This window comes from Capra hircus, chromosome 3 (assembly GCF_001704415.2).
Source record: "Capra hircus breed San Clemente chromosome 3, ASM170441v1, whole genome shotgun sequence".
Taxonomy (NCBI): domain Eukaryota; kingdom Metazoa; phylum Chordata; class Mammalia; order Artiodactyla; family Bovidae; genus Capra; species Capra hircus.
Window position 1 is genome coordinate 14,380,300 of NC_030810.1, and position 27,071 is coordinate 14,407,370.

At 51.7% G+C, this 27,071-nt stretch overlaps 1 protein-coding gene across 2 annotated transcripts; it reads right to left on the bottom strand.

Annotated features, from left to right (window-relative positions):
• NT5C1A (5'-nucleotidase, cytosolic IA) lies at positions 2,594–25,879 on the bottom strand. 2 transcript variants are annotated; one of them, XM_018042176.1, is made up of 7 exons: positions 25,606–25,879; positions 18,057–18,224; positions 16,886–17,015; positions 15,327–15,449; positions 12,763–12,947; positions 10,935–11,214; positions 2,594–3,653 (listed from the first exon to the last, which is right to left on the bottom strand). In XM_018042176.1, exons 1-7 carry the CDS (start codon positions 25,729–25,731, stop codon positions 3,625–3,627), a joined length of 1,041 nt encoding a protein of 346 aa, XP_017897665.1. In that variant the 5' UTR covers positions 25,732–25,879; the 3' UTR covers positions 2,594–3,624. The 2 variants fall into 2 exon arrangements, with proteins under 2 accessions (XP_017897665.1, XP_005678715.1); XM_005678658.3 differs by lacking the exon at positions 2,594–3,653 and having other exon boundaries at positions 7,966–11,214.

Below are 27,071 nucleotides of genomic sequence, written 5' to 3' on the forward strand. Positions count from 1 at the left end.
GCGTGGGCTTAGTTGCCTGTGGCATGCGGGATCTTAGTTCCCCGATCAGGGATTGAACCCATACTCCCTACATTGGAAGGCAGATTCTTAACCACTGGACCATCAGAGAAGTCCCAAAAGGTAGTTTTTAAGAGCAGAATTGCTTTACTCTCTCTTGGATTACTCTAGGGGAAGCAAACAGCTATGTTGTGAGAACGCTCAGGCAACCTGTGGTAAGGGATTGCGAGCACCTGCCAATAGCCATACAAGTGCGTCATCTTTTGAGCATTTCCTCCAGCTTCCCTGGTGGTGCAGAGGTTAAAGCGTCTGCCTGCAATGTGGGAGACCTGGGTTCGATCCCTGGGTCTGGAAGATCCCCTGGAGAAGGAAATGGCAACCCACTCCAGTATTCTTGCCTGGAGAATCCCATGGACAGAGGAGCTTGGTGGGCTACAGTCCATGGGTCGCAAAGAGTCAGACACGACTGAGCAACTTCACTTCACTTCTCCATCCCCAGTCAAGCCTTCAGATGATGGCAGCCTGGCTGATGGCTCAGTAACAACCTCACGAGACACTCTGAGCAAGAACCACGCAGCTGGGCTACTCCTGAATTCCTGCCGCATGGACACTGTGAGATAACAAATGTTTGTTGTGTTAAGCAGCTAAGTACTGGGGTAATTTGTTACATAGCAACAGATAAACTAATCTGCCATAAGATTCTCGTGCCTTTGGTTTCCTTTTGAGAAGAGATAGTCAAAATACTTTACAACCAGCTCAGAAACAACCTCGGCTGCAAACAGCTGGCCCAGTCCCATCAGCCCTGAGTTCAGCCATGGGCATGTTGATTGACAGCTACTCAGGCTGGAAGATCCCAAAACCGAAGCTGAAGATGCTCTGTCGGGCTATGGGGGAAAGAAGCGTGGACATAAATAATGTTCGAGGGAGGAAGTGATCGGTCCCTCGATACACAGAGTTTTGAGGGAGTCTAGCTGAGAAAGTTGTGTTTGAGATTAGCCTGGACAGGGCCTCCGCAGACAGAGTTGTAAAGGCGAGTGCAGCAGAAATGAAGGTGGTGGATGGAGTGGAAGAGAGGTACCCTAGGTTGCGTGGGCTGTGGGCGGGGGCGGAGGTGCTGGAGGACAGATGACGTGGGGGCCGAGGCTGGAATCTGAGTCCCTCCCTTCCTTCTGCAGCTCACATGCTCTCTTAGCTCCTCTTCTTCCTCCCACTCCGTCCCCTCCCTGCCACTTGGTAGTTTCAGATGGGGATATTGGGTCCACACCGAGAGCACTGCTGGAGGAAGCTGGCCTTCTGATGGGCTCACACCATCTCCCTGGAAGTTGGCATTCAAGTGGGTGGGGAGAGTCCATGGAAAGGCACTGATACTCAAGGATGGAGCAGATACCAGGCCTGCTCACTCCATGGGTCCTCACTGGCATTTCCTTGTTTAATCTTTTAAAAGCGTTGGCTGCACTGGGTCTTCCTTGCACAGTGCAGGCTCTCTAGCTGTGGTGTGCAGGCTTCGTTGCTCCGAGCAGCGTGTGGAATCTTAGTTCCTGATCAGGGGTCGAACCTGCGTCCCCTAGATTGGAAGGCGGATTCTTTACCACTGGATCACCAGGGGAGTCCCTTTATTGGCATTCCTTGAAGGGACCCTGAGCCAGTTGGTGAGAACAATTGTGAGGGGGCGACCAGCAGGCAACATAAGTTTATTTTAAAAGTCCTCTATTTATTTGAATGGCTTTTAAGAAGCAGAAGGCCAGACTGTAACACTAGGAGTAGGACAAGCATGAGCAGTGAGAGGAGCCCATGCCAGCAAGCACAGAGCACCCTTTCTTGCATGACTGGGTCAATGCTACAGAGCCAGACAGGGCTGGGGCCTGCAGAGGGCTGAGGGCAGACCATGGAGGGGTCATGCTGGGAAACGCGCCAGCGGTCTCACCCCCAGGCCAGGGAAGTCCCACAGATGACGAAACACAGGCTCCACCTGTTTAAGGAGGCACTTACAGATCTACCATGGAAAGCAACCTAGACAAGCCAGGTTATAAGGATGGCCAGGGCAGCCCGTGTCTGCAAAAGACTGAAGCAGACCTATCATAAAACAAATGGTATAAAATAGGGCTTCTGACAGGTAGACACAAGCCCACTATGTGTAGAGGTTTCATTTTAAATCTTCTTCTAAATTGGGGGTACCAAGATGTTTGTGAGTAGAAATCAGAGCTTAAGGATATGGGCTTCCCTGGTGGCTTGAATGGTAAAGAACTTGCCTGCAATGCAGGAGACCTGGGTTCGATCCTTGTGTGGGGAAGCTCCCCTGGAGTAGGAAATAGCAACCCATTCCAGTACGCTTGCCTGGTGAATTCCATGGACAGAGGCGCCGAGCAGGCTACAGTCCATAGGGTCACAGAGCTGGACACGACTGGACGACTAACACTTCTACTAGAACGTAAGGATATGTGTGTGTGCAAGCTAAGTTGCTTCAGTTGTGTCCGACTCTGTGTGACCCTATGGAGTGGAGCCTGCCAGGCCCCTCTGTCCATGGGATTCTCCAGGCAAGAATACTGGAGTGGTTTGCCATGTCCTCCTCCACGGGATCTTCCTGACCCAGGGATCGAACCTGTGTCTCTTATGTCTCCTGCATTGGTAGACGGGTCCTTTACCACTAGCGCCACCTGGGAAGCCCAGAGATGTGTGTACTGTTAATAAAGGAGTGTATATGTACAGTTTAAAACACACAAGGGTATGACCAGGTTATCTCCAGGGTCTCTTAAAGATCCAAAGCTCTGTGAGTCTGAGTATTATATCTTCATACTCTTAATTACTTGTTTCTGAAAAACCCAATTCACCAAGCCTGGGTCAGAGGGTGCAAACTGGAAACTCAAAGGCCGGATTGGGCCTGTAAGATGTGTTTTATTTGGCACGCACAGTGTTTTCTAAATTCATAATAGCTGCCAACATTTAAAAGTCCAAATTTCTAGCTTCTCTTGGAAAATGGGGAGGAATATTTGGCAACAGCAGCCCACATTCCCACACAGCAGCAACCGTGTCAGACGACAGTATCTGTGTTCCCCATTTTGCTACAGTCCTTGCTTAATCCTCTTGCTCATTCATGTCTCCTGCCTGGCCCTTGGAGGCGTCAGAGTCTGTGCCCTGGCCCAGACGTCCAGTCTATAGCAACCTCATCATTTTCTATCTGATGAAGCTACACGCCCAGCCTTGAGGCTTCTACCCTAATTCCACAGCAGACCCATCTTAACAGCTGGCCCGTGAAGATGTTTTCACCTGCAGGCCAGGAGTGTGGAAGTCAGGGCTCCTGTCTGCAGTGTTTTGGTCTGTGACCGAAAAGTTGCCAGCCATATTTCATTTTCATAAACTGAATCCAAAGCCCTCTTGGGGGATGACCCATCAGATACTTCCTGATCAAGGCCAAGGGTAAGTCCCTTCTGGATCAGACCAGAACACCCAAGTGGAGGACAGTCCCAGTCTAGGCCAGGCTGGACCAGGAGGGCAGGGAAGAAGGCAGCTTTCCTAGCTATGGCCATGAGATGACCAGGGGAGCTGGGTACTGTTAGCAGCTCTTATAGATGCCTAGGAGGTATCACTCACAGTGTGAATGGCTCCATCTGCATTTGTGCAGTCCACAATCTACCCGACTGTACATGCTGGCCTCGGGACTGTCAAGAGAAGGGAAGAAATAAATGTAGATGGTGAGGCAGGTGCATTCAGGAGTGATTCTACCACTTTGTCTCTAAGGCTGCAGGGATGAAGGGTGGGAGGCAGAGGGTGAGGAGCCAAGACCTTGTTGGCCAGAGAATAGAAGCTGGAGAAATAGATAAGGGGCCTGGCCTCAGAGGGCCCCACGCTGCACATGTGCAAACGCCCATGAGATGACAGGAAGAGCCAGGACTAGTCCCAGGAAGCAGGGCTGGCCATCAGTATACCCAGGACCCTTGGTTAACAGAGATAACCATCCTGTACACACACACACACACACACACACACACACACACACACACATTCAGTCATTAGCAGAGTAATCTGCCCCATTATACACACCCACAAAACATTATACAAACCCACAAAACCACAACATGTACAAAAAGCATGCACATGTGCTGTTTTTGTCCTGTTGCACGTGCATATGAGTGTGTCCATACACACCATCACAGTGGTTGTTGGTAAGAGCAGCTAATCACAAAGGTATGTTTAACGAACATCTTCAAAGCACCCAAAGTCCTTTTTGACTAAGCTACTTGCAGGAGTCCAGCACAGCACCAAGTAACAGGGAAGGGGAGAAAAATAATCAGCAAAGAAAACCAGAAACTACGGCCAGCAGCAGAGTGTTGGCCTGCAGTGCCCCCTACTGGTAGGAGGAGCATTTGTACTTTGCTTGAAGACGGTGAAACCTGAGACACTGCTTCTCAGGCACCTCTTCTTTTATTTTTTAAAAATTACTTTATTTCAATTTTGGCTGCACCAGGTCTTCTCTAGTTGTGGGGAGTGGGGGATACTCTCTAATTGTGATGCACCGGCTTCTTATCGCGGTGGCTCCTCTTGTTGCAGAGCACAGCTCTAGGGCATGCAAGCTCAGTAGCTGCCGCCCGCAGGCCTTAGAGCGCAGGCTCAGTAGTTCCGGCGCATGGGCTTAGGTGACCCACAGCATGTGGAATCTTCCCAGAACAAGGATCGAACCTGCGTCCCCTTCATTGGCAGGCAGATTCTCAACCATTGGACCACCAGGGAAGTCCTCAGGCACCCCTTCTAAGGAAGCTGCCAACACAGGATGCCATTCTCCGCCCTCTCTCCCTTCTCTCCTCTCACCTAGCCAGGTGAGACCCTGGCATCCTCAGAGTTGCAGCACAGCATCAGAGAACAAACATTCAGGGCCTTGCACACCCCACTGGAGAGCAATATCCACCACCAATAGGGATGGCAAAACAGGTTTTTCATCTTTCGTGTCAACTCCAGCTCACCAGTGGTGGCTGCCTAGAATGCTGCGTTGAGAAGGCTTCTGAAGCCAGGTCTGCGCTTAGCACTGAAGGGTATCCTTCTACTGTGCCACAGTGCCAGCAACCATGGCAGTAAGCACCACTTGCCGTTTCCTAAATCTCCAGATTTCTCCTGATCCACAATTCCAGCATAAGGGTATGTATGTCTGTGACCCTCTCACAACCACAAGAAAACTGTCATTCCAGCTTTCACCTGAGTTTTATCTTACTTGATCAGTAACTTCTGAGCCAGCTGAAATTCTCCCTGGAATCCTCTCTGTGAAGAGCTATTTCTTGCTTTCACAGACAGCATGTGGAGGACTCGTTAGATCAAGGTCCTTAAGTCAACAGGGGGCACTTCACTTTATCCCAAACTAATATTTACCTAAGGCCCATCTATCTACCAGCACTTATCACTTCTCAAGAAACTCCTCAGGGGCACTCATGAGCTGAGAACCACACAGCTGTGCTGAGCAGATACTAGCCAGCCAGCTGGGCTCAGCTTTAGCCAGGGGTCCTGTTCCCTACCCCTCACCCAGCAATCAAATCATATGTGTGCATCGAAATTCCAAATTACTATGTGCCATGGCACTTGAAAACAGACCTTGAAATCTTCAGCCTTCAGATGCTAAGGGCCTACAGTGTTTAGCATCAAGATTCTCAATGCCTACAACCCCTGATGATGACTGCAGATGGGCACAGAACCCACTCATGCTGCCCTCCTCTGCAACCTAGCCAGCCTCTACCTCTGAATGCTTAGGTGGATGTAAGCTGGTCTCTCCCACGAGGAGTAGCCCAGGGATGTTTGCCTTAACTCAGGGGTCAGCAAACTCTTTCCACAAAGATCCAGAGGAAAATTTTCAGCTTCTTGGTTTCTGTTGAAGCAATTCAACTCTCTTGCTGTAGTTCAAATGCTGACGACATATGTAAACAAATGGGCATGGCTATATTCCAATAAAATTTCTTTACAAAAGCAGGTGGTAGGTGGAGAAAGAAATGGCAACCCACTCCATTGTTGTTGCCTGGGAAATCTCATGGACAGAGGATCCTAGCAGGTTACAGTCCATGGGGTGATAAAAAAGAGTCAGATGCAACTGAGGGGAGAAAATAATCCCAGGAAAGTTGAGGCACTTGCCAAAGGCCCCCCCTGGAGCCTGGAGCCACAACTGCTAAGCCCACGTGCTGCAAGTACTGAAGGCTGCACGCACCCTAGAGCCTCTGCTCCGCAACAAGAGAAGCCACCACAAGGAGAAGTCCGCACCCCACAACTAAAAAGTAGCCCCTGCTTGCCGCAGCTAGAGAAAACCCCACGCAGCAGCCGAGGCCCTGCACAGCCAGACATAAGAAAAAATCATTAAAAGGAAAAACAGGTGGGCTAGATTTGGCCCAAGGTACCACAGTTTGCCAAACCCAGCATCAGCCCAAACATGCGGAGTTCCACAGAACATGGGGGTGTCTGGAGGTGCTTCAGAAAGTCTGCAAATGTTTGATTCTAGCTTAAATTCTTCTTCGCTGTTTGGGAAGCTGCAACAAAGATGTACCCACTCAAGTCTATTGTGTCATTTTGCCAGGCAGGGGAGTCAATACGTTCAACAGACTGTCCAGTGTTAAGAAGTGTCACATCTAAGCACATGGATGGGCCATTTGGCAGAAGAGTTAAAGGCCTGATTCCCAGCATCAGACAGACATGAGCTTGAGTTCTCCTGCTGCCACTTCCCAGCTGTGTGACTTTGGACAACTCACTTCACCTCTCTAAGCCAGCAGAGCCGGGAGACCACCAGAGTGGACACCGGCCATCCATCATGCTGGCATAGGCTCCCACAGCCCCTTTCTGCTGAAATGTGAGAAGACAGAGGGGCCAGGGCAGCTGAGGCAACGGGGAGGGGGCACTCAGGGGCTCAGGACAATGCTATTTATAACTGTTATGGAGGCATTTCAGTATTATAAGCACCAGTTTGGCTGGACTGGTGCACACCAGCTGAATATCATTATAATGCTGAATCCACCTTGGATTTAGACTTCCTTCTGATTTCAACTCCTCTGGCATCTTCTGCTATATCCCCGTCGCTATGACTGGGTTCTCAGAAAACGGAGAGGACTGTTTTGCAGTGACCTTGGAAGTCTCAGTGCGTAGTAACGGCTTCTGTTTTAACTAAGTGGCAGTTTCCACTGGGTCTGGGACTTGGTTGTAAGTATCTCCTGGGACATGTTCTGCAGGAGCGCCATGCTTTTGGTTAGGAGCTGTGTCCTCTCTGCTCCATCGCTGCCGTCCCTGGCTGGGCCAGGGGCTCCGGTGCTTGTATGGCTTTTTAATTTGCCTCAGTTCAGCTCAGTCGCTCAGTCGTGTCTGACTCCTTGCGACCCCATGGACTGCAGCACACCAGGCTTCCCTGTCCATCACCAACTCCCAGAGCTTGCTCAAATACAAGTCCATCGAGTCAGTGACGCCATCCAACCATCTCATCCTCTGTCGTCCCCTTCTACTCCTGCCTTCAATTTTGCCCAGCATCAGGGTCTTTTTCAGTGAGTCAGCTCTTTGCATCAGGTGGCCAAAGTATTGGAGTTTCAGCTTCAGTATCAGTTCTTCCAATGAATATACAGGGTTGATTTCCTTTAGGATGGACTGGTTGGATCTCCTTGCAGTCCAAGGGATTCTCAAGAGTCTTGTCCAACACGGCAGTTCAAAAGCATCAATTCTTCAGCACTCAGCTTTCTTTATGGTCCAACTCTCACAGCCATACATCACCACTGGAAAAACCATAGCTTTGGCTAGATGGACCATTGTTGGCAAAGTAATGTCCCTGCTTTTTAATATGCTGTCTAGGTTGGTCATAGCTTTTCTTCCAAGGAGCAAACGTCTTTTAATTTCATGGCTGCAATCACCATCTGCAGTGATTTTGGAGCCCCCAAAAATAAAGTCTGCCACTGTTTCCATTGTTTCCCCATTTATCTGCCATGAAGTGATGGGACTGGACACTGTTTTTGGAATGGGACAGGATTTTTGTTTTTTGAATCTTGAGTTTTAAGCCAGCTTTTTTCACTCTCCTCTTTCACATTCACTTTTAATTTGCCTGCTGACACAATAAACAATCTTCTCCCCAGCACACCTCCTCACCACTTGAAACAATCAGAAGGTGTGTCTGGCAGCTGCTTCAGCTTGCCCCCAGGACTTCTGGCCTTTTATTGCAGCCACTGAAAGCTCTTTTCCAGGCCTGAAATGCTCATTTATGGTTTCAATTATAGAATTTGGACCCTCGTGTCTCTCATTGCCCAGGGCTATCCAAGTCTATTAACAGTGCTCCAGTGAAATAGATAGCTTTTAGCGCACCTTATCTTGCTGCTTTCCACATCATATCTTCCTGCTTCCTGAGAGCCCTGGAAGAATCAGCCCTGTAATCACGAGGTCCTAGAGGCAAGACCTCTTGGTCTCAGAGTCCCTGGGGTGTATCTTAATTAGGTGACATCTGTTGCTGCCCTCGAAGTGCACGTGTCCACCCTGGTCACTCAGCCTAGTCCAGGCAGTGAGCCTCGGTTGTGCCCAGCCTCTCAGGCTTCTTTTGGCTACCGGCTGGCTCTGAGAGCCCTGGAGGCTTATCCAAGTGGTGATTCTGACCCCAGAGGGAGGCGAGGCAGAAGGCCTTGGTGTGGTTTGGCCAAGAGCAAGGGTGACTGGGGCTGAGCTCCTTCCCTCACTTCCTTTTCATCTCCTCGAGGTCGTCCTCAGGCCTCGCAGTATCTCTGGCTGGGCTGAGCTTCGGCAGAGGAAAGAGCTCCCAACCAGGTCTTCTGACCGGAGGGCTGGAAGGATCCTGACTGTGGCTGGGAATGACCTCGTGCAAGGACACCTTTATCACTTGCCCATTCCCCGATAAGGCGTCAGCAGAGTTGCCTCAGCACCCCTCCACTCCCCATCCGCGGCACAGCCTTACCCTTCCTCCGCACAGTCAGACTCCTGGCTGCTCCAGCACTGAGAGGGACAGCCGAGCCCAGGACTCTTCTCACACAAACTGCTGCTCATTTCCAGAGCCAGCTCAGTCTTCTCACTTTGTTCTCCCTCCTGGGTTATTTTTCTGACTCTGCTACTATGCCCTACACTGCCCAGAACCTGGGCCATTCGGACCCTGGGCTGAGTCCTCAAAAGGACAAAGGACAGGTTCCACATTGCCCATCACTCCTTTCCCTGTCCCCAGAAGCATTCCAGCTCCCCTGCATACACCTCCAATAGCACCTTTGGCTTGCCTCATAAAGTGGTTGCTCACAGCTGGGAATCCCCCTGGGGAGCTAGACAATCAGTCCCCGCCACTGATGTCTGCTTACCCCTTTGGATCTTCCTGTGGGATTAATCATTGGCGCTCCCACCTTCTCTCCAGAGAGAGCCAGGCTTGTCAGCAAAGGAAGAGGCTGACTCATCAAGCAATGAGAGTTCTCCCCTGCAAGTGGTGACAAAGGGGCTGCAGCGGCTCCTGCAAGTTCACCAGTCACCTCACCCTGGAGTCTCTTGTACAGCATCTTTAGAGCCAAAGAGCTCACCACCTCCACTCAGAATCCCGGTGCTGGAGAAGCTTGCTAGTGCACATTTCAGCTCCTTCCTCACTAATCAATCACAACCCAAACCAGACCTCTTCACACTTTGTACATCATCCCAGGCAGGCCTTCCCTCGGGCTAATCCTGGATGACCTCCCACTTCAGTCACTGAGCTTTCTTCCTTGAGTTTGAGCTCACAATGGTGAATACTAGTTCTCCACTTCTTCCTCCACCAACAGGGCTGCTTGGCAGCAAAGCAGGATACAAGCACGGAGGGAGTAAAGACTGAGATGAGAGACTTGGCAGGGAGGAACAAATTAAATTTGGCTGGAAAACAAAAGCGAAGGAAGCACTGATCGGGCAGTGCCCCCTGCTGGCCATAGCAGAGTCTGCATGCAGGTTAAATTCACTCCTTCCACAAATTCTTGCGCCTGGCTGCGGACCCTTGATGACAAAACAGGATTGCAGGAAGCAGACAGGCCATCTAGCCCAGTGGTTCCCAAATGCGTAAAACTGTAGGGAAGTGGTTGTGGTTGATTGCGCATATCTTGCCCATTTGACAAAGGCCTCTGGGCTCAGGAGCCAGCAGGGGCTGAAATCCAGCCTATATCCTGCTAACCAAGCTGTGAACCCCAGTGTGGTCTGGGTCAGTTCACAGGAACAGTTCTCCTTTCGTAATTCATTCCAAAGACCTCGTCCTTCTGTAACTTGTACAAAAGTGCCATGTATATCAAGAGCAGCCCTGGCACACAATGCTTCCATCGAAGAGGGCAATCTCATAAAAACCAAGCTTCTTCCACTAAAGGAGAGTTTGAAGACCACCTAGAAGATGGGGAAACTGACTCATCAAGCAGTGAGCGTTCTCCCCCAGGAAATGGTGACAAAGGGGCTGCAGGGGCTCCTGCAAGGACGGAGTGTTCACCAGCGCACCTCGGGGGGAGGTCACTTCATCCTAGAGTCCCTTGCAAGGGAACTTAAAGTCATACACTTAATTTGCCAAGACAGAGCTTAGAAGCCAGATCCCATCTCTTTGTACTACACTGAGCTAGTTTCAGAAGCCCCCCTTGAGGCATCCTGGCTGCTCTGACTCTCCCACCCTCAGTCTCATCAACTTCCCCCTGAAACCCAGCTACTCTGCACAGTCTTACTTTCTGAGCCAGGATCATGGCACAGTGTTTGCCTAAAAGGAGGGCTGGTGAAGATGCTGGCCCTGTCTGCAGTTTCCTACAGGTACCTCACTCCCAGGGATGAGGGCAGACATGCAGAAGAGCAGAGAGGTGAGGAACCAGAAGGGTCCATCGGGCGACATGTATGACAGGGAACCATGCCTGTGAGTCAGCGAGGCTGCTGGCTCAGCTACTGCGCAGGAGGGGCCTGCTTCGTAGGTGAGGTCCGCCGGGATGTCTGAGCCACGCCATAAGGCACATGGGCGGCCACCGTACCCATCTCCTGAGCCCCAGCCACATGGAACATCTGGTCGTCAAAGAAGATATGTGGGCGGATCTTCTCCAGAAGGGGGCCCTTGGGTGCTCCTGCAAGGAACAGGGCCTCATCTGTCTCTAGGCCCCAGCTGCGCAGGGTCTTGAGAGCCCGGGCCCCCGAGCTGGCTGCACTGCGCGCTGTCACCAAGTAGGTGCGAATGGGACACTCCAGTCGCAGGCCCTTGGAGTAGAACTTCTTCTGCAGCCTCCCCAGTGCCTCCAGGAAGCCCTTTAAGGGGCCCTGCAAGAAGGCAAAGGAACGCTGTGAGCTTACCCGTCTCCCAAACACTTGCCCCCTCACCAGCTGGGCTCCTCCCTACAGCACTAAGATCTTGCTGTTTGTGGTTGGAGTGTTTTGCAGGATCCCTATTAATCTCTCAGTTCCGCCCTGCCTGCTCGGGCCACTGCGTGCATCAGTTGGGTTGTAGGTACCCATGGCATTCTAGGTGTCCACACTGCTGTGACTGAAAAAACATACCTGGGCCCCTGCTACTACAGCAGCCCACCAGGTATATGGGTGTCTTGTCCTAAGTGTGGCTTTTGTGCTCATCAGCAGGGAGGAGATTAAAAATATTTAGTAACTATGGCATGGGCACCCTTCAAACAGAATGGATTCTGGTTGCAGACTACTGGGACAGACAGACCAGTGTGTCACTGCCCAGTATTGACCCTGCTCCTGGGGCACGTGGGTGGCTCACAGGGTCATGCTCCAGTTTCACAGGGTCAGGGAAAGGATCAGGAAAGGTGTGCTTCTAATCTTGGAGACCCCTCACTTGCTGCGTGACCTGGGGAAAGCAGAGGTCTCCTGGGGCTCTGCCTCTCACTTAGTATAAAACAAACAAACAAACAAACAAAAAAACTGTCCTGCTCTGGATTCCTAAGGATTTAGGAAGGAACCAACAAGAAAGGAAGTGAAATGAATACTCAGGGGTCATAGCTACAGCCAGCTGAGCTCCTGGAGAGAGGGACTTTGGTGTAATTGAGCACCCAGATTTTTGTTAAAAGCATAGACAGGAGCTCCCCATGGGCTGGAGAATCCCAGTAGTTCCAACCCCAGGGGATTTCCACCAGCTCTAGGTCGTGTTCTGCTCTCAGGGAGACTCTGAGTAGTTTGAGGGTGAGTGAGGATCTCCGAGCCCCTGGCCAATAGATGGAAGACTGAAAGTGAGAAGGGGTGGTATGACCCAGAGCAGATGGGCTGCCCCAGACCCCACACCAGCTGGATCTACCTGCCCCGAGGAGGGACATTTGTCAGGCTCTTCCTTTCCTCCAGTGAGGGAATCGGGGGCTTCTTGAGAGGACGGGACCCTGCTCAGAGAGGTGGGGGAATCTCAGAGAGGGAGGGGCAGCTTCAGAGAGAGAGGGTGAGGCATTCAGAGAGAGATGGGGACTTTAGAGAAGGGATGGAGACCCAGAAGAAGATAGAGGCCTTCAGAGAGGGGATGGGAATTTAGCAGGAGGATGGGGGCTCCAGGGAAGGTATGGGGACCTCATAAATGAGCTGCAAAGAGGCATGGGCTTCAGAGAGCAGCTTCAAGAGAGAATGGGGGCTTCAAAGAGGGGTTAGGAATGTCATGAGAGGGGTGGGGGCTCAAAGAAGAGGTAGAAGTTCACTGAAGGGAGCCAGGGGTCAAGGTGAGAGAAAGGAGCGCTGGAGGCCTGGGGAGGGGCCCTGGCTGGATTCTGGGCTGAGCCTGGGGTTTGGCTCTGGGCTGGAGGTTCCAGCCAAGGGCAGGTTCTGGGGAGCTTCCTTACTCCACCCAGGGTTTCCGAGGAGTGTGTGGAGCACCTGGGCCAAAGGCTTGTTCTCGTGGGCCTTCTCATGCTCAAAGAACCTGTCCAGCCCATGGGCCTTCACAATGCGCTCTGACTCGTCCGAGAAAAGCACAGCGTCCCCGTCGAAGGCCACGCGCAGCTGACTCTGGGACACAGCCACGTCCCTGCTGGGGCTGAAGATGGTGGCCGCTGCGATCCCTGCATGGAGACAGGCAAGACTGTTCCCCCTCGTCTAGGTAATAGGCGCCACGACACCTGCCTCAGCTGCCTGCGGGGCCAGGAGAGGGCTATCTCACCCTATCCTTGCCCCATCTGCCTCACCCAGGACTCAGGGCCCAGCCAAGGAGGAACAATATTCAGAATATTACAAAACAGGCCAGGAAGAGTGAACGGTGGAGGGAGTTTCCTATCAGTCCAGTGGTTAAGACTCTGCGCTTCCAATGTAAGGGACGCAGGTTTGATCCTCAGTTGAGGAACTAAGATCCCACATGCTACATGAAGTGAGGCCAAGAAAAAAAAAGAATGGACAGTAGCTTTATCTCTGAGTAGGGCTCTGAGGAGCCCAGCCTAAGCCAGGGTTTCCCCTTTAGTTGCTGCTTTGAGGAAGGGTCTGGTGGGAAGGGGCTCCCAGTGAACAGAAGGGCACTTGGAAGGCACAGGGCAGGAGCTATTAATCTTTATCAATCAGTATCGGGCCTTTCGATACTTTAGCAAGGCCATACTGGTATGGACAGTTGAACATCAGTCCTGGTAGAAGGCAGGGCCCCCCAAGCCACCACTGTCTTTCCTGGGGCTCCTCACAGGCCCCTCATGTACACCTACAGGAAGGACTCCTGACCCTGGCTGGGCCTCAGTTACTCTCTTACTATTGGTTCCTGCAAGTCCCTCACCCTCTCGACCCTGATAAAATTAAGGATGCTTCAGCTCTGTCCAAGGATCCCAGGCTTCAGTCTGGGGTGGGGGCGCTGCGGGCACCCCCTAGTCTGCAGCCAGGTATGCCCTACTCCCTGGTGGCTCAGATGGTAAACAATCTGCCTGCAACGCAGGAGACCTTGGTTTGATCCCTGGGTTGGGAAGACCCCTTGGAAAAGCAAATGGCAACCCATGCCAATATTCTTGCTTGGGAAATCCCATGGACAGAGGAGCCTGGCAGGCTACAATCCACGGGGTTGCAAGAATAGGACACGACTTAGCAGGTAAACCACCCCTACATGCCCTACCTAGGGCTGCCTGGTCTTTAAAGTTTCCCGGGGGTAACGCGGGTGGCCGTGGGAGGCAGCACTAATGACATGTGACTCTGTGTACAGACTCTGGACTTCTCCATGGGGTCCAGTATGCCTGTTGCGAACCCTAGCTCCAGACTAGAGCTCACTGGATGACAGAGAGCAGTTTCAGGAGGCTGGAGACCTGGGCAGTGTGCTCAGCCCATCCTCGATTCTTTACCTCTCCAAAGGCCACGTCAGCCCTGCTCTTTGGGGATCTAGGGTCCGTAGGCCTGGGCAGAGGCAGAGCTTTGGGAGGAGTGAGAAATGCCAGCTTCACCTCACCTTCACTAAGCCTGAGGATGCTGTAAGCAAGCTCAGGCCCTGGACATCAGGACAGGTTCCTTCTCAGCTTTGCCAGTGCCAAAGCCAGGCTGAACCAGAATCATCTGATCTTGAGCAGGGCCTCCCTCCTGACTATGCCCTGCTCCCCAGCCTGGGCTTAACTTAAAGACATACAGAGGGACTCAGGCAGGACAGTGCCAAGGTCCCAACCAGAGGGTGTGACATGTGTCTAGGAAAGTGGGTTCTGCTTTGGGCTTAAAGAAAGCTTCTTGGAGCCCCAAGCAGCTCAGGTGAGTAGGCCTTAGCAGGGAGAGAGGCCAGGCTTCTAGGCAGGAGACAGCATGAGAGAGGAAGAGGTAAGTGAACACACTGTTGGCTGCAAAGCAAACTTTTGGCTGCCAGAGGGGAAATATTGGTGGCAGAGGTAAATCAGAAGCTTGGGATGAGCATACTCACAGTACTATATATAAGACAGAGCGCCAACAAGGACCTACGGTATAGCCCAGGGAACTCTATTCAACATTCTGTGAGAACTATATGAGAAAAGAATGTCAAAAAAGAATGAATATATGTATAACTGACTCACTTTGCTCTACACTTTGCTGGAAAAGTGCTGATCTCCTTCCTCACTGGCCCAGAGAGGGATAGAGGCTGCCCATGGTCACACAGAAATCAGAACTCCTGCTGATCTGGAGGATTTTTTTAGAAGGGAGTAGCTTTCTGGGCTGCAAAGCGGGTTCCCACAGAAACTGACAGCTGGGTGATATGGATAAGTAAACGCACGCTTAACATGGTAGGGCAGGAGGTGGGAGAGGGAACTGGATGGGCAATGAGTGAAACAGATGGGACCTTGCTCTCAGGATTTACAGGACAGGCCATAGGAATTAAGGGAGGTACTGCCCTTCCAGTTACCATTGCAACCCCTAGCGCCTGCTCAGAGCTTTAGGACCAGGCTGCCCATCTCTGATGCTGGCTCCCCACACTCCTCTTTGCCAGATCCCCCACACTCTCCTTCTCCAGCTTGACTCACCCTCGTCAATGGCTTCCTGCACTTTTTCTGCATCAGCCGACAGGTAGAGGTTGGTGTGATAGGCCTTGAGGTAGCAGATGGGGCTGTTGCCGCCTGTCATGCAGAACCTCTCGATGAACAGGTCTGGGGAGGAGGTAGAGAGGAGCCAGGTGATGTCTGGGTCAACCCTCAGCACCTCAGAGTGGTCCCTCCGTGTCCAATGGATGCCAATGGTTCTGAGTGGTGGTGGGGCAGCAGAGTGATTCTCTGAGTGATTTTAGGTCAGCGTTCACCCTCTTTGAGCTCCCCCCATCCTTCATCCACGAAATGGGGATGACTGCATCTCTGAAGGGGCTGCCTGGCTCACAGTAACATCCCCTTGTCAGGGAACCACAGTGCTACAAAGGCAGGTCCCCAGCCATATGGCTTGTGGTCGATCCTTCCTGATCGTAGTTGACTGTATTGGGGTAGGCACCTGCTTCAAGCTGGGCCAGTCAGATTCTCTTCCAGCCTGGGCTGATAGTCACCTGGTACCCACGTCTGTGCGGACTGTAAAACTTTGCTTGTCAGTCAACAGCTGCTGCTCTGAACCCACGGAGTTACCCCATCATTGCCCCAGCCCCTCACACAGGATGGTCCACCATGGAAGGGCACAGCAGGGGTCTTTCAGGACCCTGCCTCAGCACCACAGGTGGTGTCCATCCTGACTCCTCAGAGCTTGTGTCACAAAGTGGGTAAATATTTTTAATATCACCCCTGCTTCCAACAGTTTGAAATTAGGATTAAAACAATGCCAACTGGTTCTCTTGATTGCTGAAAACAAGGATTCGTAAACTTGTAAATTGGGGCCATATTGAAGAAACATGGTTTGGAGAAAGAGAAAAAAGAGACAACAAAGGAAAAAAAGAATGGATTTGCTGAGAGAAGCAGAAATCAGGGCTTTTGTGGTCCAGAGAGAAAAAGAGCCCTGGAGAGATTACCAGTACTTGGATTCAGGCCCTTTGGGCTCAATTTTACTTCCTTCCCTGTGGTTCCAAGAGGCACTCCAATAACCTAGTAAGAATCATTCTCTTGAGCTAAGGCTGGCTCCAGAGGGTCCATTACTTTCAATCAAGAGTTTGGACTAAGACACAAAGTCCCTTCACTCTGACGACTGCACCTGCCTCTCCCAGCAGCCCTGTAAGACCTGTCAGCCCCACTGCAAGGAGAAACTGAGACACAGAGGCAGCAAATATCCAATTGGATCGTGAAGGGAGTGGGGCCTGTGCAAGGATGTGCTGGAGCTGGCTCGTACCAGCTTACAAGGGCCAAATGTCAAACATTCAGGGACTTTTGGAGACAGTTAGATTGTTCAGTTATGGATAGCTTGACATCAGCCACGATGGGAGTATTAACACCCTGAAAATGGCAACGCTATGATCCGAGTTAGGGGAAGGGTTGTTTTGTCTTTTGAAAGAGCCTATTTACCAGAACCCCACGGGGCTTAAGACTCCAGCAGGCATACCTGCACCCTGCAGAGCTGTGATGCCAGCCCTGGGGGTCCTCTAGGAATCATGTCATGGCCAAAGCTGTCTGCTCACCATAGTGGTTGATGCTGTTGATGAGACGGACACCCACTTGAGCGTGGTTGTTGGTCACCAGGACGATGTCGAAGAGGTCCTCGCTCTCAGGGTACAGCTCCCGCAGCCGCCTGTTCACAGCCTCCAGAGCCTGGATGGGAAAGTGGGTCCTAGGGCTCAGACTCCCCAGGGACTGATGCCCGGTGTTAGTAGCCAGGGTTGGGGATGTGGGGTGGGCTGGGATCCAGTGCTGGGAGGGGAGGGGAAGTCAGGGGCTGGGCTCGAGGTCAGGTCAGTGGACATTGACTATCACCTCCTAATCTCTGTCCTTGTATGGGTTGATTATTGTCCACTCAATAATATAAATTATTTGATTTCGACGCCTCACTAAAAGGGTGAGTGGACGTCGAAATTCAGCTCAGGTTCCATGCACTAAGCTGGTTCCCTGGAGTGGGGCTGTGTTTGTTCAGGGGATGGGGAGGACTCTTCTTCCCACAGTGGCTGTCCCCTTGCCAAGTCACGCTCCTATGGGGTAGCACTACCCAGAGGGGACTCTTTTCCTTTACTCAAACCCCTATGGGAGTGCTTTTCTTTTTTTTTTTAATAAGAAGTAATTAAGATTTCTTTAAATAAATGAAAGCAAATTTGGTAGATAAATCATAAATACAAAATATGAAATAGTTCAGTGTATTAGATCAAGGTATTTTTCAGTTACATTATTAGGTTTCTCTCTAAATAGTTAATCTGTAATAAAAGACAGTGTTCTTTGGGGGACTTCCCTGGTGGTCCACTGGCTAAGACTCTGGGCTCCCAATGCAGGGAGGCCCAGATTTGATCCCTGGTCAGGGAACTAGATCCCACATGTGACAAGTAAGTGTTTGCATGCTACAGTTAAGACCCGGTGTAGCCGAACAAATAAAGATTAAAATAACAACAACAGTGTTCCTTGGATGAATACTATGTCTGAAATTATAACAAGATTTGCAGCAGAATATACTTTTTTATACATTCCTTTTTTTATATTTTTTCTATTATGGTTTATTACAGGATATTGAATATAGTTCCCTGTGTTATATAGTAGGACCTTGTTTATCCATCCTAAATGTAATCTACCAACCCCAACTCCCATGGGAGGGCTTTTAGCTAATGCCCATGAAGGCTTTGTATGGCCAGTGGTGGGACTGCCCCTCACCTTCACGAAGGGGAAGGCTGGTCCAGGACCGAAGGGCTCGTTCTCGTGTTCCAGCTGGTAGCGCACGTATTCCTCCACGCCCTGCTCCGTGTAGATCCGCTGCTCCTCGTCCATGCGGAACAGGGCTCGGGAGGACACAGCAATGGTGACGGCATTCTGGGGCTTGGGCTGCAGGGATGCAGGACAAGGGGTCGACCCTCAGACTTCCCTGAGGCAGGTCTCAGGTACCAGCCTTTCTGGGAACTGGGGCAGGGAGAGATCCCAGGCCCAGCCTCTGCCCTAAGGAGCCCAGTCTTGGGCAGGGACAGATGTAGATCAGGATCCCCTCAGTGAAGGACCCAGCTGGGGACTGGGGGGAGACGACGGCTCCCCAAGGAGGAGGACAATCTGGTGGGAGGCACATGTCCTCGGGGAGTTTGCGGTCTAGCTGCCCAGCTTGACACGGCAGAAAAATGAGTACAGTGTAAGCAGCTAAAGCATGATCGATGCTGAAGATGGTCTTCAGAAGGTTCCCGTTACAAAACTGGAGCTACATGCCCCTGGCAAGAAAGGGTGCCCAGAAGCATGACAGTTATAGAAGAAAATCTGTCTCCGGCCTAGATCTTTCTTCTGAGCTCCAGACTGTTATTTCTAACTGCCCAGTTGACTAACAAACACTCAAACTCATCATGCCCAAGGCTGAGTTCCCAAGGACAGCAATCTGTCCACCCTCAACCTCACCCTCTCCCTTCTTCTTCATCTCAGTGCTCCGCACCACCAACCGCTCATCCCCCAGCCCAGAGCCCAGAAGTCAACCTCAAGTCTTCCCTCTTTCTCTGCTCCCTTCTCCCTTCAATCAGTCACCAAAACCTACCCACTCTACTAGAATCCATCCACTTCTTCCTGTCTTCCCTAAGACAGGGTAAGAGAGAATAAGAGATGGCCATCACCATCTCTTATTCCCTCCAATATGTGGTCCATATTGTTGTCAGGGGACTTTTCTCAAATTCAGGTCTGATCATGCCCAGCCCCTTCAGTAGTGCCCTCTGTGTGGTTAAGAACCTGCCTGCCAATGCAGAAGATGTAAGAGACGCAGGTTCAGTCCCTGGGTCGGGAAGATCCCCTGGAGGAGGGCATGGCAACCCACTCCAGTATTCTTGCCTGGAGAACCCCATGGACAGGGGAGCCTGGTGGGCTACAGTCCATAGAGTCGCAAAGAGTCAGACACAAGTGAAGTGACTTAGCACACAGGCACCCATTGGCATCAAATTCTTCTCACACTCTGATCAGCAGGCTTGAGCATGGAGTAGGAAGCCCTTCATGACAGACTCCTACCTCTGTCTCCTCTCTTACCTTCTCATTACCCTGCTTTGCTCTATCTGACCTTTCTCATGTCTGAGCACATCTTCCCCAACCCCTTCTCTGAACTTTTACACTGGATGTTTCCTCTGCCTGATTTGCTCTTTCCCTGACTCCCCATCCAGCCAGCTTCTACTCAACTGTCATGTCATCTTGACAAAACTGTCCCTTATGGGCTTGCAACATTTCCTACCGATTTCCTTTTTAGCAAATTTAGTAAATTTTTTCCTTTTAGTATAATTCATTGATGTAGATGCTTGACACTAAGGAAATGCTGAATCTCTTGGACTTTGGTAGTCTGTCCAATCTGCTGGTCACTCAGCCCACAGTTGGGATGAATTTCAAAACACCATGTGGAGCCGTTTGAATCTTTCTGCTCTGCTGTAATATTTTCAATAAACCCCTGATAACAACTATATATGTATATATGTTAATATAGATAATTGCTTATTTGTTGTTGTTGTTTAGTTGTTAGGTCGTGTCTGACTCTTTTGCGACCCCAAGGACTGTAATCCACAAGACTCCTGTGTCCATGGGATTTCCCGGGCAAGAATACTGGAGTGGGTTACCATTTCTTACTCGAGGGGCTCTTCCTGACCCCAGGGACCAAACTGGAGTCTCTCTCATTGGCAGGTGGATTCTTTACCGCTGAGCCACCAGGGAAGCGCAATTGCTTATTTAACTATTTCCATTTCTAGCCAGAGTTCTAGAAACAGGAACCATGCTTACGTTCTGAGGGAGCCAGAACCAGAGTTATCGTGTTCATTTATTGTATCTCTAGTCCTCCAAACTGTGCTTAGCATATAGTAGGTGCTCAGTAAATATTTATAGTCTCTGAACTTTTAAGCAATTTATTTTAATGAAAGACAGTATTTGCCATAACAAATTTAACATGAACCAGAAACTCCATTGCGGTGCCCTTATCTGTTCAAATTGCTTGAAATATAGTAGGTGCTTAGAGAATACTGTTTGAGTTGACGCAGGCTTGACAAACATTTATTATTGTTTTTTTGTGCCAAGCACCTGGGCTCTGCCTGAGGATGGTCCTGGTAGAGACTCAGCTCCTGCCCTGAGAGTCAGAAGCTGGTGGGGGAGAAAGATGGGTAAACAGAGGTGCAAAAGGGCCTGAAATGAATGCTAGAACCAGGTGAAAGTAAAGTTCAGAGGAAGCTGCTATGGGAGAGGTGGTATCTCAGCAGAGCCCGGAAGGAGGAGTGGGGTGGAGGAAGGCATGAGGAGCTGTGAACACACGCCGTGCCTTCACAAAGGTGAGCAGAGCCCTGTGCAGGGGGGCAGAGTGCAGCTGAGCCCAGAAGAGTAGGCAGGTGCGAGATTCCAGAAGGCCTTCTTTCAGGGGCCCATGAGAGTCTCAGAACTCCTTCAGCACCTCCAGTGGAATAGGGAGAGGTGAATGCCACCACAGGCAGCAGCTGGACCCTGCATAATTCCTGGGGAGGATGAGAATGCAGGTCCCCAAGGGACTCACAGTTGTCTAGAGAGTCCCACCACATCTCTGTGACCTGAGCAATCCTGGGACCACGGTTCCCATTTGACAGATGAGGAAGCAGGGACTCAGTTGGGGGCAAGGCTCATAAACGGACCTTGCACTGTGGCCTGCTCCTAACAGCCCTAGCAGCCACGCTATCAATCCCATTTTCTCTCTCTGGAGTCAAGCCTGGCTCCCAATCAGCTGACCACACTGAGTGATGACTATGTGACAGGCACTGTGCGGGGGACCATACAGATGTGACCCCGCCCCCAGGGGGCTTATGATCTGTCCCCAAGGCAGAGGTCCATGCTTCCTTTAGAGGGACAGTGTCCAACAGGCCTCTCTGTGAAAATGGAAATGTCCAGCGCAGTCCGTGTGGCTGAAACGCAGCCAGTGAGGAGGAGGAACTGAATTTTTAATTGCATGTAATTTTAATCAGTTTAAACTTAAGTAGCCATAGTGGCTAGTGAAGCTGTAGAACCTCAAAGTAGGAACAGAAGACCAGAGTCCCCAGACTCATGAGGCAGACCTCAGTTTGCATTTGACTTTTACCCCAGTCAAGATAGTGTGTGGGGCCAGCAGGGTGAGTCTAAGGTGTTGGCACGACAGGTGACTGTCGTCTGGGGCTCAGCCCAGTAACTCTGTCAGCTGCCAGCCACCCCCAGTGTCTGTGTGTGTCCTTGGGCTGGGTACCTCCCAACCCCCTTAGCCACTGTGAGCCTTCAAGGAAGGAAGGTAAAAATTAAAGAAAAGGGGTAATAGAGGGATGGCCTGGGACGGTAAGGGTACAGTTGGGCGGGTGGGGAGACCTGCTCTCATAAACCCAGGAGGTCTGCTGGCCTTCAAGGCAGGAGCTGAGCTTGCCTCGCCCCCCTGGACTTCCTGCCCCAGGGACAGGCCCATCACCCCTTCAAGGACAGAGAGCCAGCTGCCCTCCCAGCCCCTTCAGGCAGGTTCCCAAGCCGCCGCTCCAGCCCAGGCAGCCAGCCAAGGTCTCGCTCCTCACTTTCTGTCCCACAGTCCCTGCCAGACTGCTGTGTCCTGGGTCTTCTCCGGCTGACCTGCCCAGATCCCATCGCATCCCACCTCTGGCCATTGCAAGAAAAAGATCCCAGCTGCTTCAGTCCCAGGAGTCTCCACTTCCTTCTTTGACAGATGGGGAAAGAGGCCCAGAGACGGGCAGAGTATTACTCGAGGTCATCCAGCAAAGCCACGGCAGAGCCAGGGTAAGATCCTAAGCCTCTGGCCTCTGTCCACACACCAGCACCACCCTCCTCTACTCCCCTCCTCCATCACTCCTGGAAGACCCCAACCCCTGCTACCTCCACTGTCCTGGATGCTTCCCTACCCCGCTGCCTTCCCTTTCCAGATCTGGGGGAACTGGTGAGGGGCACTATGCCTTCAGACGGAGGTTTCTAAGGGTAGGACTCTTTACCCCCAAAATGGAGAGTCCCAGGATGGTACCCTGCTCTCCTGCTTAGCCTGCTCTGACTCTGTACAAGTGAGGAGGAGTCTAAGGGCCTAGAGGGCCTTAGCTGCTGTGGGAAATTCAGATCCCAGCTGGGAGAGAGGAACAGCCTGTCCAGGCTCCAGGGAGAGCTGAAAGAACAGGGGAAAGGGGCTGCTCGGAGCTAGGGAGAAGCCAAGCACCAGAGGGAAGCCACCCTGTCAAATGCCATCAGGTGTACCTAGGGGCAGTTCCACCAGAAATCAGGAAGAAGTCCAGACACTGGACTGAACTGTGAATCAGAAAGATCCTCTACGCCAGACCAAGGTCTCAGTTTAGGAGCTCTGGACTCCAAGAAGCCAGGTCCCTCCAGCTCTCTCTGTCTTTCACTGGAGTGGCGTTGGGGGACCGGCTGGTTACTCCTGCTTCAGGGACAAGGATTGAGGCATCAGGCAGGGCAACCTGGCCCCACCTGTCTGCCCAAGGAGCTCTCATTGAGACCCTGGGATTTTGCCTGCTGGGCCCAAGATAGGAACACGGCCACAAACTGCTGTTTCTAGAAGGACTTAGAGGCAGAAGAACTGCTGGAGGAGAGGGGAACAAGACAGGTCTGGACTGAGGAAGTCCTCTGACCTCTTGAGGTGAGGGCCTCATATAGACCTTCAGGGTTAACTCACTCAGGAGCGGGGGGGATGAGAATAAGTCTAGGCCAGACCAGCATGGGGCCCAGGAGGCCCAAAGCCCCCAGAATAGCCAGTGGGGGGAGGGGTTCCCACAGGAAGGAGTAGGGGCCAGGAAGCTGCCAGTCTCCTTGCCTCCCAGAGAACAAGGCCCAGGGACTGACTGAGACGTGACGACTGGGCCTGAGCTCCCGGAGGAAACGGACTGGGGAGCCCCACTCACCACCCTAGTCTCCAGCCCCTTCTTTCCATCCCTCAGGCTGTGACATTAGTCCAGCTTCCTCCCCAGGCAGGAACCAGCCTCTTCACTGCTCTGCCTGTTACCAGGCACACCCTCTCCAAGCCATCCACAAACAGCCTCACTTTAGCAAAGCGACCTTGCTAAAATGAAAACGAATCAAGTTAATCCCTTGTTGAAAAGTCCTGTGGTAGCTCCATAATGGTCTTCATACTTGTTTAAAAAGTAGGTTGACATTTGATACAAATAAACTTTTTTGGGGGGAGCCCCAACATGTAAACCATGTAGTACCATATTTTATTGGTATAAATTCATACTATGAATTCAATAGGGCTTCCCTGATAGCTCAGTTGATAAAGAATCTGCTTGAAATGCAGGAGGCCCCGGTTCAATTCCTGGGTCAGGAAGACCCCCTGGAGAAGGGGTAGGCTACCCACTCCAGTATTCTTGGGCTTCCCTGGTGGCTCAGCTGGTAAAGAATCCACCTGCAATGTGGGAGACCTGGATTTGGAAGATCCCCTGGAGAGGAGAAAGGCTACCCACTCCAGTATTCTGGCCTGGAGAATTTCATGGTACAGTCCATGGGGTCACAAAGAGTCGGACACGACTGAGTGACTTTCACTTTCACACACATGATTCAAATGTATTACGTATTCAGATGTTCGTGGTATATTTATATTTAATGTCCACCAATGAATACAGGAGACCAGTGAGAATTTAAACTTCATCATCTAGTCAGTTTGTTTATGTCTCAATTTGCTGGTTTTTGCACAGCATTGAGAAAGTCCTGATTCATACCAATAAGTGGCTTCGAATGGTAAAAAAGGCTTTTTTGTTTTGTTCTATTTTAAACTACAAGCCTCAGAAAACTCAACCACAGTTGTCAGCAATCTCACGATACTCTTCTGTTAAACAAATCACCATAAAAGCTTTATTCTGAGGTTTGCTAAAAGGGATAATCAACCCGTAGCATAAGGTAACACTGGCAGTCTCCAAGGTGCTAAAATGTCCAACAACACGTTTGAGTGAGCTGAGTTTTATCACATATTTTTACTTTTGTAAAACATAGTTTGAGGAAGAAAGAAAATGAATTGACTTTATCTGTGAGCAGACACTCTGAAACATGGGTCTTCATGGAGCCTAATTTTAAGACCTCTAACCCCACTGAATAAGATCTGGACTTTTTAATGTGGCACTCAAGACCCTCTGTGGGTCTCTGGCATCTTCCCAACTGCTCTCCTAAAGATCCTGCATTTTATTTTCTCACTCAGTTTCAAAGACATCCACCATGTGTGTTTTGCTCAACCTGTTTCCCTGTCTGGGAAGGTCCACCTACTCAAGCTTTAAGATCAGCTCAAACCAAGCCACCTCTACAAGACTTCCTGAGTTGGTGGGGGTCAGGGGGTCACTGCCTCCCTTATGCTCCCACTGCTAAGGAGTTCACCTGGGCATTCATCATATCTAGGGTCTCTGTGAGCTCCTGGGGCAGGGACTCAGCCTAATTCTTCTCTCAATCCGCACTGCTGAGCAGGACTGGAGGTGCAGCAGGGAGTGACTGTTGACAAGGTGGGCCTCATGGGAGGGGTCTTTGGAGGGAAGCAGCAGGGTGCTTTAAAGTCAGTTTGTAGCTCTTTGGAGGATGCTCTGAGCTAGCTTCCATCCTCCATCCCCTTTCCAAGCTCTGATATCAGGGAAGTTGGAGTGAGCAAGGCCCAGGAACCAAGCGGAGAGGAGACTCCTCCTCTGTGTGAGTCCTGGAGGGCTGAGGCGACCACCTAGGTAGCAGAAACGCTGATCCCAGCGAGGGCTACCCTGTGAGGGGAGCAGAGCCCGGAGATGGGGCACAGTCCAGCGCTGGGACCCCAGAGCCAGGGACGCAGAGCCCTAAGCTCAGAGCGCAGATTCCAGTGCAGCTCCCTTCTTTTAAAACCCAGGGAGCCTGGCACCCCGAGCCAAGCCGGAGCCCGGTGCGCAGGATGGCAGTAACCGGAGCGCACAGCAAGCAGCCGGGTTTAGAGTCCGGTTACCTGAGCCTCGGCGCTTCTGCAGTTGCCACTGACCGGCTTTACCAACAAGTGCTGTCCCTGTGCCCCTGGCTGGGCCGAGGCCCGGAGCTGAGCCCTGATGACAGCATGGGGGAGGAGGATCCTGGCGTGAACCGGAGTTCCGAGATAAAAAAACACCCGACCAGAGCTCTCAAAATAAAACGGAGCCTATGCCAACGGCCTGGCATATGCTGGTGATGAGGAACTGCGTCCCTTCTCGGAGGGGCACCACGGGTCCCTCCCGAAGGGCTGGCGACCCCTCCTAGAGTGACCCTCACCCTGCCCTGCCCCATACCCATGCCCTGGTCTTACCGATTTGGGTTTCTTCTGGGGCGCGAGGTTGTCATAGAAAGTCTTGGCTTCCTCCCAGTGCGGGGCCGCGGCGGTCTCTGCTCCCGGCCCGAGCTCGCGGGGCTCCCGGGGCTCACCGGGTTCCATGCTCAGCTCTGACCCGGCCTGGCCGAAGCAGGCGGCTGCGGAGAGTGGAGCCGGCGGGACTGGGCTGCGGGAGGGAGGGAGGCGCGTCCCGGGCGTGAGAAGAGGGCGGGCAGCCGCGGGGAGAGTGCGCGTGCGGGCCGGCAGGAGGGAGGGCAGTGCGCTGGGTGCTCAACCCGACCAGTCGGCAGTCGGTGTGTAGCTGCTGTTGCTGGTGGAGTTATATTTTGGGACACTGAGCTCTCCTTCCCCGACCGCCCCACGCCTAATGAGGGTTTAGACCCTTCGGCTCTCAGGACTGAGCCTGAAACCAGGCCTTCGGGCTGCTGAGGTTTCGGGATTGCGAGGATCCTGTTCTTCGCAGGCGGTCAACGGCACCGAAAGAAAGGGAAGCCTGACTACTTTTTTTTTTTTTTTTTTTAACCCAGGGTGGTGATCCACAAAGGAGAAAATTAAATTCTAGCCCCCTCCCCCCAAAATTAAAAAGCTATTCCCCCCTCTCCACCCCACCCCCCCCCCGCCCCCACCGTCTTTCCTCTCTGATGCCAGGACCCTGGAACCCTGAGCGATGTCTCCTCGGATCCTAGTCAATTTCGCGGAGGGAGAGGAGGTGGTGGATGGACAGCTCCATCCAGCAGGATGGACAGTTCCTGCTAGAGGAGGAACCTGCTTCTAGTGGGGGCCACATTGGAGAGCCCAGCCCCTCAGCTTCTCCCCAACAAGGCGGAGGGACCCTTGAAGTCGGTGGCAACACCAGGTTCCTCTTGGCGGGGCTGGGAACCCAGACCAGACATCGATGGCCAGCAGGGGGCGCACCCTCCCAGGTCCCACCGGCTGAGCTTGGTTAGTTACAGGCCTTAAAGTGATGAGATGGAAGGAGGATAGAAAAGAAGCCTAGGAATCCAAGAGTCTTGGAACACTGTCCTGGAGTTCTAGAGCATTGTCCTCCTTGGTGCAGAGCCCAAGGTGTAGACACTGATGCCACTCATTCCAAGGCACGGGTTAGGAAGCGAACAAGGGACATCTCTGTGTGTGTCTAAAAGAGTGCAAAGGTGGATGGGGGCAGCAGGAGAAAAATACTGGCTTAGCTTGGAGGAAGTATGACTGGGATGGGGTACAGAATGCAGGGGTCTGCCCACCCTCCATTACGACCTGGGAGGAACCAACCAAACTGCATGGGAGGAAGGGGGAAATACAGTAAGTCCCCTGCATACAAACGAATTTCGTTCCAATACATTTGTAAGTTCAATCTGTTTGTAAATCCAACAAAGTTAGCCTAGGTACCCAACTAACACAATCGGCTATATAGCACTGTACTATAATATGCTTATAATATATTCACA

Coding starts and splice junctions, on each gene's coding strand:
- NT5C1A (XM_005678658.3), bottom strand. CDS start 25,731: ATGGAACCCGGTGAGCCCCGGGAGCCCCGCGAGCTCGGGCCGGGAGCA. Junction 18,225..25,605: donor CCCAGAAGAAACCCAAATCG/GTAAGACCAGGG, acceptor GCATCCCTGCAG/CCCAAGCCCCAGAATGCCGT. Junction 12,948..15,326: donor GCAGGAAGCCATTGACGAGG/GTGAGTCAAGCT, acceptor GTCTCCATGCAG/GGATCGCAGCGGCCACCATC.